Raw genomic sequence first — 12,836 nt, forward strand, 5'->3', positions numbered from 1 at the left:
TCCATCCTCTTTTTAGCTTCAACTGTCTGACAGACATCTTCAGGTTTTCCTGCAAAACATCCTGATAAACCTTTGAATTCATTCTTCCATTAATGATTGCAAGTTGTCCAGGCCCTGAGGCAGAAAAACAACCCCAAATCATGATGTATGACGTTTTATGTTACTTCCAAACAATTCAACGTTGATTTCATCAGTCCACAAAATATTTTGCAAAAACCTCTGTGGAATGTTCAAGTCCCTTTTTGTGAACATTAAACGAGAAACAATGTTTTTTTAGACAGAGTCCCCCCAAGAACACAATTTTTGGCAATAGTTTTACATATAGTTGATGTGTGCGCAGAGATATTTAACTTAAGTCTTTAGCAGACACTCTAGGGTTCCTTTTTTTTTTTTTTTTTTTTTTTTTAACCTCTCTGAGTATTCTCTTGGCATCATCTTTGGTGGACCGCCACTCCTTGGGAGAGAAGCAATGGTGCAAAACTCTCTCCATTTGTAGAAAACGTCTCTGTCTGTTGATTGATCAGCATCCAGACTTTTACAGATAGTTTTGTATCCTTTCCCAGCTTTATACAAATCAACAATCCTTGATCGCAGGTCTTCAGACAGCTCTTTTGACCAAGCCATGATGCAATTCGACAATGCTTCTCATTAAGACATTTCTTACCAGGTGTTTGTTTTATAGTGGGCAGGGCAGCTTTAAATCAGTCATCAGTGATTGGGCACACAACTGACTTAAAATGTTTGGGGAAAATTGGTTTTAATTTCTCTTTAAGTCTCCTTAGGCAGAGGGTTCACTTACTTATTTTTCCCCCTTCTGTCATTTTTTGCATTCTATCCTCATTAAAATATAAAAACCTATAAATATTTGTGTGGTTTTAGTTAAAGCAGACACTGTATTTTCATCTGTGTGATTTTGCCAAAGATCAGATCACATTTCATGGGGATTTTATGCAGAAATGGAAGAAATTCCAAAAGCTTCAAATACTTTTTCATACCACTGTATTGAAAAGAAATTCCTCAAGTAAAATGCAGAGTACTTGCTTTAAAATTTAAATAAAAGTATTTTTTCCCGACGCAACGATAAATGTTAGTTATAAGTGAATGTGGATACAGTACTTTTGCACCCACAATATTACCATTTTCTTTTTCACGTTTTAAAACTGTGCAGAATGGGAAAAAAACACAAGCAGTAAAATTGACTGCACTATAACACAAGTTTAACAAGCTCATAAAATGGCGGATGACAGGCAACTATCAACTGCATAACCCCCACCTACTGTACAAGAGTGTACAAGTTTTTTTTTGTTTTTTTTTTGTGGTGAATATCTTGTTCACCTGCCTAATTTTGTACTCGTGTTGCTACCTCAAGTGCTCAATTGCGATATAGCTGCACGGGGGCTATCGATTGCTCCGGAGGCATGAAAACAAAACCGTCAATTCACAATGAGGAAAACAAACAAACAAAAGTAATGTATAATGCTGGCGACAATTTGAAAAGTAACGGAGTAAAAAGTACAGATACGTGCTGTAAAATGTAGTGAAGTAAAAATAAAAAGTACCAGTTGTACTTAAGTAAATGGTGTTATACTTATATAGCGCTTTTCCACCTTATCAAGGCGCTCAAAGCGCTTTACACTATCTCGCCATTCACCTACTGCTGACACAGCACCAGGAGCAACGTGGGGTTCAGTATCTTGCTCAAGGATACTTAGGTGAGTTCATCAGGGTGAAGAATCGAACCCACAACCTCTGGGTTGGGGGGACAACTACTCTACCACTGAGCCACGCCACCCCAAAGTAAAGTACAGATACACCAAAAAATGTACTTAAGTACTGTAACAAAGTACTTATACTTCGTTACTTTGCACAACTGTTGGGAAGTAGCGTTTACACTATCGATCATATTATGAAAAATATATAAATATATAAAATATGAGAAAATTGGCTGCTCAACTGTTGTTTTTATTACAGCATCTACTATGTTTTATACTATACTATACTGTCTATACTATATTTTATAGCTAAGCAGGCTTGTGTTCGGGAAGTAAATGGTACACTATCAATCAAGGCGCTTGTATTCAAGTAACATTATGTCCATCCTGATCTATACGTAGATCAATTAAGCAACCATCCGATCAAATTGCTCAAAAGGCAAAACATTATTTAATATACTATAGTCACCTTTTAGACTTTTTGAAACAGAAATTCAAAAAGTATTAAATTTTTCATCAACAAAACTGTCCAAAACTGCACAGAACTTTTATCGCTTTAGGTGAAAATGTACAGTGATCTCTCGCTACTTCACTTTTCAAACTTTGTGCCCCATAGGCGGAGTTTGACTTTTGGGGCAGGGGGGGCACAATATGTTGATGACCCTGAAACGCAGTGTCAGCAATAAAATTAACTTACAAGAATATTTATAATAATAATAAGTTGAAAATGAGCGTTTCTTGTTTCCTATACTTCTTAAGGGGAATTCGAAAATCAGGCTGCTTAGGCTATGCTTTTCGCCAAGATCGTCATTCATTGAATACAAGGGCGTAGGTTTGCATAGGGATGGTAGGGACATAACATTACCAACTTTTCAGGATGCTCTAATTTTCCCCACCAACTTTTAGGCAACCTTATTTGCATTATATAATGACTTCAGTTATATAGGTAATTTCTTCCTATCTATCCTTCCTATCTTCCTATATGTTGTAGGGATACAATTGATCTTACCACTATTAAGTGAATTACAGTACTTTTATTATGGTCAGACTTACAGTGACCCCTTTTCACTCGCTGAATGTGCCATTCCATTTTTTTCCCCTAAAACGCACGTTTGACTGGCTGATGAATTGACCCACCCCCACACACACACACACCCATTCACAGCCAGACATAAATACAACATGGCCACCTCCCCTGGCCCCTTCAAAGAAGAGGGATATTAGAAGTTTTTTTCTGCCAGCAGCAGCCACTGTAAGTAATGTAAAAAGACGTCAATGTTGTGGAGGTGGAGTACACTCCACTAATTTTGCTACTGCTACAGTGCTTGAAGTCGATTTTACTCACCAGATTTCTAGAAATAAGAAAAACAGCTTGCTGAAAATAAGCTTAACATACTTATTTTAAGCAACACGTTTGTATATTTAATCTTGAAAATCTTGTTTGTCAGAAATGTTCTTAATTCAAGAATATTGTTCAAAACATTATTTGAAATAATTTTTTTCTTGATTTAGGTGAAAAATGAACAACTTTTAGATGTATGGGCTCAATACGAACAAATAATAATATTTACTTCAAGTAAGTGTAAGAATCTGGCGCATTAATCTGTTAATTAGCCTTTAACACTCAAAAAAAGATGAAGAAAATTATTTGACGAGATTTAACAAAAATGATCAGATTAAGATGTTATAAATTTGCAGTGTGAAAGTTAGTATAGGTTAATACAGATTTATTTTGCATTAATCATTTAGCCTATCAATTAATTAGGTTCATATTGGTGAGAAATGTAGCTCTGACCCCCATTTACCAAATATGTTTGGTCTTATTAATGTCCCGCCCCCAGCAAAAAGTGTACATGCAGGTTATGCTGTCATATCGTCTGTACCAATATTAAGATCAAACCTACGCCCTTGATTGAATATGGCACGCCGACCGGTGCCGTGCCAATGTAGTTACCCCAGTCTGGGTGGAGTCACTGCACTGCACTGATTTGCTTGAGTTCCGTGTTTTGGTGATGTAGTTATCCACGAGGTTTTAAAACATGGCACATCCATAAAAAAAAAAAAAAAAAAAACTTTTTTTTCCTGTCGTATACCGTAACATACGTACTGAACTTAACGTTCAGTACGTTAAAAGCGTTAAAAGGCAATGTTTCACTGTTTTGCTCGTAGGACGACTTATAACTGTTCTTACTGTAATTCAAGTCCTGTATGGAGCTTCTCCAGTTTAGTAAACGTCGATGTCCAAAATATATAACTGTGGTTCTTTTCTAGCTTCAATTAATTGTTTAAGTTGACAACCCTCATAACTAATGTGTGTGTGTGCGCTACCGCGGCCAGGGGACACAATTTTTGACGGAAGTAACTACATTGGCAAGACACCGGTGGTGGCTCTGTTTTACAATTAGCGTCTTTAGTGGGGCAAATTAAAACTCCGCTCACCATTTTGACGGTCGTCTCTAGCGTTTCATGGCCCACATTTTCAATCATTATTTCTTGCTCAGTAGAGTGTGTCCCTTTTGAAAGCTTAGGTTTGAAAAAAATTACGTATATCCATCTTGCCTTTTTGGTCCTGGGGTGGTTTTGGCTAAGCAAAGCAAATGACCGTCTAAGGTGTTAGTCACATAATCTGTTCGAAAAATAATTTTGACCCATTATAAAAAATATTTTTTTTTGTTCATTTCATTCATTTTTGTTTGTTTTATTGCTTTACAACTTTTATAGACAATATTTTACCGGAAAATTCATAATTTTAAAATCATATATTGTATAGGAAAGTCAATTACATGCAGTGACACTTTTCGGCCACCAGAGAGGGGCCTGGCCCCACTAGCCCCGCCCCTGAAAATCTGCTTATGTCGTGCCCTCAGACCATTGCGGATTTCAAAGAAATATATAATAATACAGTATTTTATTTAAAAATGGTAAGCTATATGCATGTATAAATGTACAAATCATTGTGTTCTTATATACATACATATATATATATATATATATATATATATATATACTGTATATATATATATATATATATATATATATATATATATATATATATATATATACATTTTTATATCATAATTATTACATTTGCAGTGCTTAATAACAGTTTACAGAAATAAACATTTGTGTTTTTTTTGTTTTTTTTAATCATACTTGGGGGTTTGGGGGGGTGAGAGAAAACAGGTCTGGTATGTATCTCTTTCCAATGCTGTTAAATCTGGATAAATACATTGAACACATATTTTTTTTCATGTAAATAAGCTCTGCCTCTACTTCATGGGTCTTCGATTTTCGCACATTAATCACAAGAAACGAGGGATCACTGTAATTTATTGTGTGAAATGTGTTCATAGTATAGTATTCAAACAATTAGAGGCCTTTTATTGGAATTGAAATTGAATCGCGGCAGACTTTGTAATACAGTTAGTCCCCGGGTTACGAACGAGTTTCCTTCCTACGCTGGCGACGTAACCCGAATTTCTGCTTAAATGGAAATGAACCATTTAAGTACCCCTACATCTCAAAATAACTATCTAAAAACTTGTATTATACGTCATATTAATTAAATAAAATACAAAAAAAACAAAAAAGACACTGTAATTATTGTCAATGCTGAGAGGTTGCTGGACGAGACACTAGCCCTTTTCAGACATATGCTGAACTCTGGTTAACTCCCTGGATTTAAATTGGAAGCCCTTCTATCCGCTGAAAGCAATTTCCCTGGTCGACTGACACCGAAATTAACCAGGTCGCGTCTCATTATAATGTCCGAGACTTAACTGGAACGTGGCATGTATGAAAGCAGTTGGTTAATTCCCGGGTCAGAGCGCAAAGGCTGATGAAGTATATATATATATATGATATGATGGCGCGCCGATCATCATTTCCTCTTTCTTCGCAGTAAACACACATCGCAGTTATCAACATGGCAAATTGTAAATGACAAAATTAATTTGCTACTGGATCTTAGAACCCAGGAAGATACAGTCCATCATCCATCTTTGGAAATGTGTGGTTTATTTTGTTGCCGACGCCGACCAAAAATGACAAAATGTCCGGGTTATCAAAAACTCATCGCCATCTCCGCACAGAGAGCGCCAACACGGCACAAACCTGAGGGGCAAAACACACGGGAGGCCATGCGCGATGGCGAAATGCAAAAGTCATCGCCGTTGAGCTGAAAGCCAACACACAGGGCGCGATGCGACTGCAGTGGCAAGCGACACGCATCGCCCTCTGAATGTGCATCATCGTTTGTCTCTGATTAGCTATGAATTTGGAGGCATTTCAAAATTACTGGTGAACGCCCCTTACTTACTGGTTGCTCTTTTTAACCCTTCCCCTGTGGCCCTTATGCCCCCCAGGTTTTTCCCCAAGGTCCTAGCGCCCTTCCCATTACAAAACAATTTAAAAAAAAAAAAAAAAAAATGTAATGATTGAAGATTTGTCAGCGAGCCAGATGTAGGCGTCAAAAGAGCCATATCTGGCTCACAAGCCATAGGTTCCCGACCCCTGGGCTAAATGATTAATGCAAAATACTGTAAATCTGTATTGACTTATACTAACTTTCCAATTTACACTATTACGCCTTAATCTGATCATTTTTCTTAAGTGTAGTCCAATAATTTTCTTCATCTTGTTTTGAGTTTTAAAGGCTAGTTAACAGGTTAATGCATCAGATTCTTCCACTAAGCCCATACATCTAAAAGTCAGTCATTTTTCACCTCAATCAATAAAAAAAATGCTTTCAAATAATGTTTTGAACAATATTCTTGAATTAAGAACATTTCTGACACTTTTTGTTTTTCTTTTTTTAGGATTACATATACAAATGTTTAGCTTAAAATAAGTCTGTTAAGCTTATTTTCAGCTAGCTATTTTTCTTATTTCAAGAAATCTAAACAAGTAAAATTACTTGAAGCACTGGCAGATCATTTCACTCATTTCTAGTAAATTTACACTGAATACAAGGGAATTTACAGTAAGTTTATTTATTTATTTTGTTTTGTTTGTTTGTTTCAAGGAGGTGGGTTTTTGCAGTGTATATGTATTGGTTCAGCTGATACACGGTTTGATTCAAACCTTTGTTTTCAAAAACTGCTAAAGAAACATTTTGAAAACTTCCAGAATAAATGTCTGAAATTTATTAGCAAATTTAAATTGCGTTATTTAAACACAAATTATATTAACATACAAAAGATATACAAACTTGTTGATCATCTCTTAAATATCCAGGAATACAAAAAAAATAAACATTTGTCTTAATCCTACTCAAAATTGTCTTCCTAAATGAATTAAAAAAAAAAAAAAAATGTCAGGGAATAACAAAAATAAGTCAAAATGGAGCCTTCATTCAGGAAATGCACTACTGTTTTTGCCCACAAGCACAGCCAAACTCAACAATAAATGAAAGCTCCTTTGTGCTGCATTAGGACGACAAGTAAAATAAAAATGAAAACTGGGGAGAAAGGGGTAAAGCTTGGTTCACTACATTTCTTACAGCTGAGCAGAATTTACTATATTTCTTACAGTTTGATTAAAGTTAATATAGTAGAAAACACATACCGGCGGACACAGCAGCTTCCTACTCAGGTTAGGAAGTTCAGTTGGTAATGCTAACTCTGATGCAGATCGGACTTTCAGTAGCAAAATTAGTGGTGTGTTTCCCACCTTCACAACAGTAACTTTTTACTTACAAGGGCTGCTGGCCGAAAAAAAAAAAAAAAAACTTCTAATATCCCTCCTCTTCGAAGCGGGCAGAGAAGGCGGCATGTCGACATGTAACGTCGTTTTGTACTGTGAGAGTGTGCTTGTTTCGGGGGGTCAAGTCATCAGCCAATCAAACGTGCATTTTGAGGAAAAAACATGGTATATTCAGCAAGTGAAAAAGGGGTGAATGTAAGTGTGAACATAATGAAAATAATTCACTTAATAATGGTAGGGTCAATTATATCCTTACAACATATGGGAAGACAATCTAAATGACCTATGTAACTGAACACATTATATAATGAAAATAAGGTTGCTTAAAAGTTAGTGGGGACAATTTGAGAATCCTGAAAAGTTGGTAGATTTTTAGGTCGCTACCATCCCTATGCAAACCTACGCCCTTGATTTACGCTATCAATGGCAAGCTTCTCATACGGAGATCTGGCCACACCCTATTACACAGCAGATTCCGCTACCACCACTGATTTGTACAGTAAATAATCAATTAAGTTAGGATGAGCCCTGTGATTGGCTAACAAACAGTCAAGGGTGTGCCCCACCTTTACATGCATGATTTGATTTCTTCTTTCATTCCCACCATTAAAATAGAGCACTGAGTTGATCTGGCAGTGGCTCAAGAAAGATTAGCCAGGGATTAGCAGCAGATGTCTTACATTTAACACCTTGACTGCAGCATTCCGTGTTGAGCTCCGAAATAGACAGTACAGAATAGGAAAAAAATAAGCATGTGTATGTGTATATCAGTTACCTGATGAGCCCACCACACCATCAGGTATGAGAAGAAAGCAATCCAACTGATGGAGCCAAGGAAGGTGATTGGGAAGAACTTTTCTGAGCTCTAAAACAACCAGAGGGACCAATATTCAGTGTCCAGACTTAGTTGATATCTTATTTAAGATTCAGTTCATGCCATAGTGCACAAACTTTTAGTTTCATCATCGTGAAAAACATGATAATACAGTAATCTGGTAGGCCTGTGTGTTGATCAAAGATCAAGGCAGGGGTTTCAGTTATAGAAATGCACAATTACTATTTATTATTGTAAGCTGTATAAACTTTATGCACATTTTAATCATTAACACTGTGCTTGAGAATTGATATAATTTTAAAAAAGGAAATCAAATGGCATATCAATAGTTTTTTCTGAAACTATACATACTATGTGTATTATAATAAATCAATATCATTTAAGAATGTAAATTCCCACATTGCAGTAATTGTACGAATAATACTGTAGCATTAATAGGCTATACAGTATTTAATTATTTGACATACTTTACAAAATTTAAAATGACATTTTCCTCTTTGGTCTAAATATAAAAAGAATTCATTCTTGATCATTGCTGGTGAATAGTTGTTTTTCAGGTTTCAACAAGCCAAATTTAAGACTTTTGAAGACTTTTTAAAGACCATGATAAATACAATTTCAGACCCTTTTTTACATCAATACCGAGCAAAAAGTACAAAAGACTTGAACGAAAATTGGAAGCCCGGATTTACTCGCAAAGTATATGAATTTATTTCTCTTTATTTCTCTGTTGCCAATCAAGACTTGTAAAGTCTATATCCAGTGGCCAAGTTTTCTCCGCTGCTATGCTAACTAAGCTGTCAACACACAACTGGGCAAGCACACACTGCAAAAATCTTAATCAGATCATTTTTCTTAAATCTAGTGGAATAATTTTCTCCATCTAGTTTTGAGTGTTGAAGACATGCTAACAGATTAATGCGTCAGATTCATAGACTTCATAATGTATTGATGGGACACGAGGCCGATAAATAGGGGGCCTGCATTGATGGCGAGGCCGTCAAAGCTGACCGAGTGGAATCAGAGACAAACAGCTTTTTCCGGTGAAAATTCTTGAGAATAAATGCTTAAATCCCCAAATTCTTTATAGATATGGTCATAAAACAGTCTCAATTCTTGGTTAAAAGTAAAAAAAACTATGCAGTTAGCATTTATTTCACGTAAATATATCGAAGTACAATGCTAGTCTGTTAGTAAATGTAGCTAGCGGCTACCTTATGTTAACAAAGCTTTTATCGGTGAAAATTCTTGTGAACAACTGCTTAAATGCCCAAATTCTTTATAGATATGGACGTAAAACAGTCTCGATTCTTGGTTAAAAGTTGCTTAAAAATGCAGTTAGCATTTATTTTACGTAAATATTGCGAACTATGATGCCAATGCAGTAGAGGCTAATTTCGGCCATTGACTTTTTTCACGTTTAAAAATGTATGCATGGTACGTAAAATATAATAATTACCTTGAATCCGCGAACAAATAACTCCTGAGACAATCCTTCCTGTTTGTATATGGTACAGCTTTTGTACTTTTTCAACCTAAATCCGGCATTGGATCGCTGCATGTGTTGAATAACTGCGACCGACTTCGACCGACTGAAGCGGAGTGTAGGACTACCCCCAACTTGAAGGCGTGGCACAGTGTCTGGCGAATTTGACCCGTTAATATCGTTATAAAGTCTATGTCTAAGCTTTTTTAAGATTAAATATAATAATAAAATATGTCTGTTAAACTCATTTTCAGCTAGCTTTTTTTGTTATTTCAAGAAATCTAAGGGAGCAAAATTTACTTGAAGCAATGGCAGTTAATTTCACTTATTTCTAGTCGATTTACACTGAAAACAAGGAGATTTAATTAGTTTTAAGGAGGTGTGTTTTTGTAGTGTAGCCGTGGCTTGTTTTTCTTCTGGTTCCCAGCTATAGTGCGTATCGTAAAATGTATACAATTTTGTTTCTTTCGGCAATAACGTTGTACCTTTGGATTATTTTCCCGTGTTGCAACCCTTAATATTTTTTTAAATAAAAATCAATACATTTTATGAAACCCAATATTTTTTCACAAGATTTCAATCCTCTGAAAAATGACGTGATCGTCCCGATTTCAGATCATGTGATCGGGTTGGGAAATATTTAATCATAGACTTCATAATGATATTGACGGGTCAGATTTGACCTTCAGTGTGCCACGCCTTCAAGTCGGGGGCCTTCCCACAATCCACTTCATTTATTCTCAGTCGGTCGCAGCGATGCAACGCCGGATTTATGTTGAAAAAGTACGAAAGCTCTACCGCATACAAATAGGAAGGATTGTCTCAAGAGTGATTTGCTCGAGGATTCAAGGTAATTATTATATTTTTCATACAATGCATGCATTTTGAAATGTAAAAAAAATCATCCATCCATCCATTATCTTACGCTTAGTCCAGGGTCGGGTCGCGGGGGCAGCAGCTTTAGCAGGGAAGCCCAGACTTCCCTCTTCCCAGCCACTTCAGCCAGCTCCTCCGGCGGGATTCCAAGGCGTTCCCAGGCCAGCTGAGTGACATAGTCTCTCCAGCGTGTCCTGGGTCAACCCCGGCGCCTCCCGCCGGTGGGACATGCCCGGAACACCTCTCCAGGGAGGCGTCCAGGAGGCATCCGAACCAGATGCCCGAGCCACCTCAACTGGCTCCTCTCAACGCGGAGGAGTAGCGGCTCGACACCAAGCCCCTCCCGGATGACCGAGCTTCTCACCCTATCTCTAAGGGAGAGCCCGGACACCCTGCGGAGGAAACTCATTTCGGCCGCTTGTATCCGGGATCTTGTTCTTTCGGTCACGACCCACAGCTCGTGACCATAGGTGAGGGTAGGAACGTAGATCGACTGGTAAATCGAGAGCTTCGCTTTTTGGCTCAGGTCCTTCTTCACCACAACGGACCGGTGCAGAGTCCGCATCACTGCAGACGCTGCACCGATCCGCCTGTCAATCTCCCGCCCCCTACTACCGTCACTCGTAAACAAGACCCCAAGATACTTGAACTCCTCCACTTGGGGCAGGATCTCATCCCGACCCGGAGAGGGCATGCCACCCTTTTCCGGCTGAGGACCATGGTCTCGGATTTGGAGGTGCTGATCTTCATCCCAACCGCTTCACAGTCGGCTGCAAACCGCCCCAGTGAGAGTTGGAGGTCACGGCCTGATGAAGCCAACAGCACCACATCATCTGCAAAAAGCAGAGATGCAATGCTGAGGCCACTAAACTGGACACCCTCAACGCTTCGGCTGCGCCTAGAAATTCTGTCCATAAAAATTATGAACAGAATCGGTGACAAAGGGCAGCCTTGGCGGAGTCCAATCCTCACTGGGAACGAATTCGACTTACTGCCGGCAATGCGGACCAGACTCTGACACCGGTCGTACAGGGACCGAACAGCCCTTACCAAGGGGCTCGGTACCCCGTACTCCCGGAGCACCCTCCACAGGACTCCCCTAGGCACACGGTCGAACGCCTTCTCTAAATCCACAAAACACATGTAGACTGGTTGGGCGAACTCCCATGCACCCTCGATCACCCTGCCGAGGGTGTAGAGCTGGTCCACTGTTCCACGGCCGGGACGAAAACCACACTGCTCCTCCTGAATCCGAGATTCGACTTCCCGACGGACCCTCCTCTCCAGCACCCCTGAATAGACTTTACCGGGGAGGCCGAGGAGTGTGATCCCTCTATAATTGGAACCACCCTCCGGTGGGGGACCACCACCCCGATCTGCCAATCCAGAGGCACTGTCCCCGATGTCCACGCGATGTTGTAGAGGCGTGTCAGCCATGACAGCCCTACAACATCCAGAGCCTTTAGGAACTCCGGGCGGATCTCATCTACCCCCGGGGCCTTGCCACCGAGGAGCTTACCAACAGCCTCAGTGACTTCAACCCCAGAGATCGAAGAGCCCACCTCAGAGTCCCCAGACTCTGCTTCCTCAAAGGAAGGCGTGTCGGTGGAATTGAGGAGGGCTTCGAAGTATTCTCCCCACCGACTCACGACGTCCCGAGTCGAGGTCAGCAGTACACCATCTTCACTATACACAGTGTTAATGGTGCACTGCTTTCCTTTCCTCAGACGCCGGATGGTGGACCAGAATTTCCTCGAAGCCGTCCGGAAATCGTTTTCCATGGCCTCGCCGAACTCCTCCCATGTCCGAATTTTTGCCTCGGCGACCGCTGAAGCCGCAGTCCACTTGGCCAGCCAGTACCTGTCAGCTGCCTCCGGAGTCCCACAGGCCAAAAAGGCCCGATAGGCGTCCTTCTTCAGCTTGACAGCATCCCTTACCGCTGGTGTCCACCAGCGGGTTCGGGGATTGCCGCCACGACAGGCAACAACCACCTTACGGCCACAGCTTCGATTGGCCGCCTCAACAATGGAGGTGTGGAACATGGCCCACTCGGACAAGTACAAGTGAGAAGTTCTGCCGGAGGTGGTTGTTGAAACTCTTTCTGACAGGGGATTCTGACAGACGTTCCCAGCAGACCCTCACAATACGTTTGGGCCTGCCAGGTCTGGGCAGCAACTTCCCCCGCCATCGGAGCCAAGAGTTAGCTTCTGCAACTGGGGGTTGG

General features: G+C 39.7%; 1 protein-coding gene across 1 annotated transcript in view; it reads right to left on the minus strand.

Moving 5' to 3' along the window:
• slc24a2 (solute carrier family 24 member 2) overlaps nt 1-12,836 on the minus strand; it is a 44,228-nt gene that overhangs the window by 6,437 nt on the left and 24,955 nt on the right. The window contains exon 8 of the mRNA XM_057843564.1: nt 8,191-8,280. Coding sequence (XP_057699547.1) covers nt 8,191-8,280 — 90 coding nt within the window. The remainder of the gene's footprint in view (nt 1-8,190; nt 8,281-12,836) is intronic.

The sequence above is a fragment of the Corythoichthys intestinalis genome, chromosome 8 (genome assembly GCF_030265065.1).
Source record: "Corythoichthys intestinalis isolate RoL2023-P3 chromosome 8, ASM3026506v1, whole genome shotgun sequence".
In the NCBI taxonomy this organism is placed as follows: domain Eukaryota; kingdom Metazoa; phylum Chordata; class Actinopteri; order Syngnathiformes; family Syngnathidae; genus Corythoichthys; species Corythoichthys intestinalis.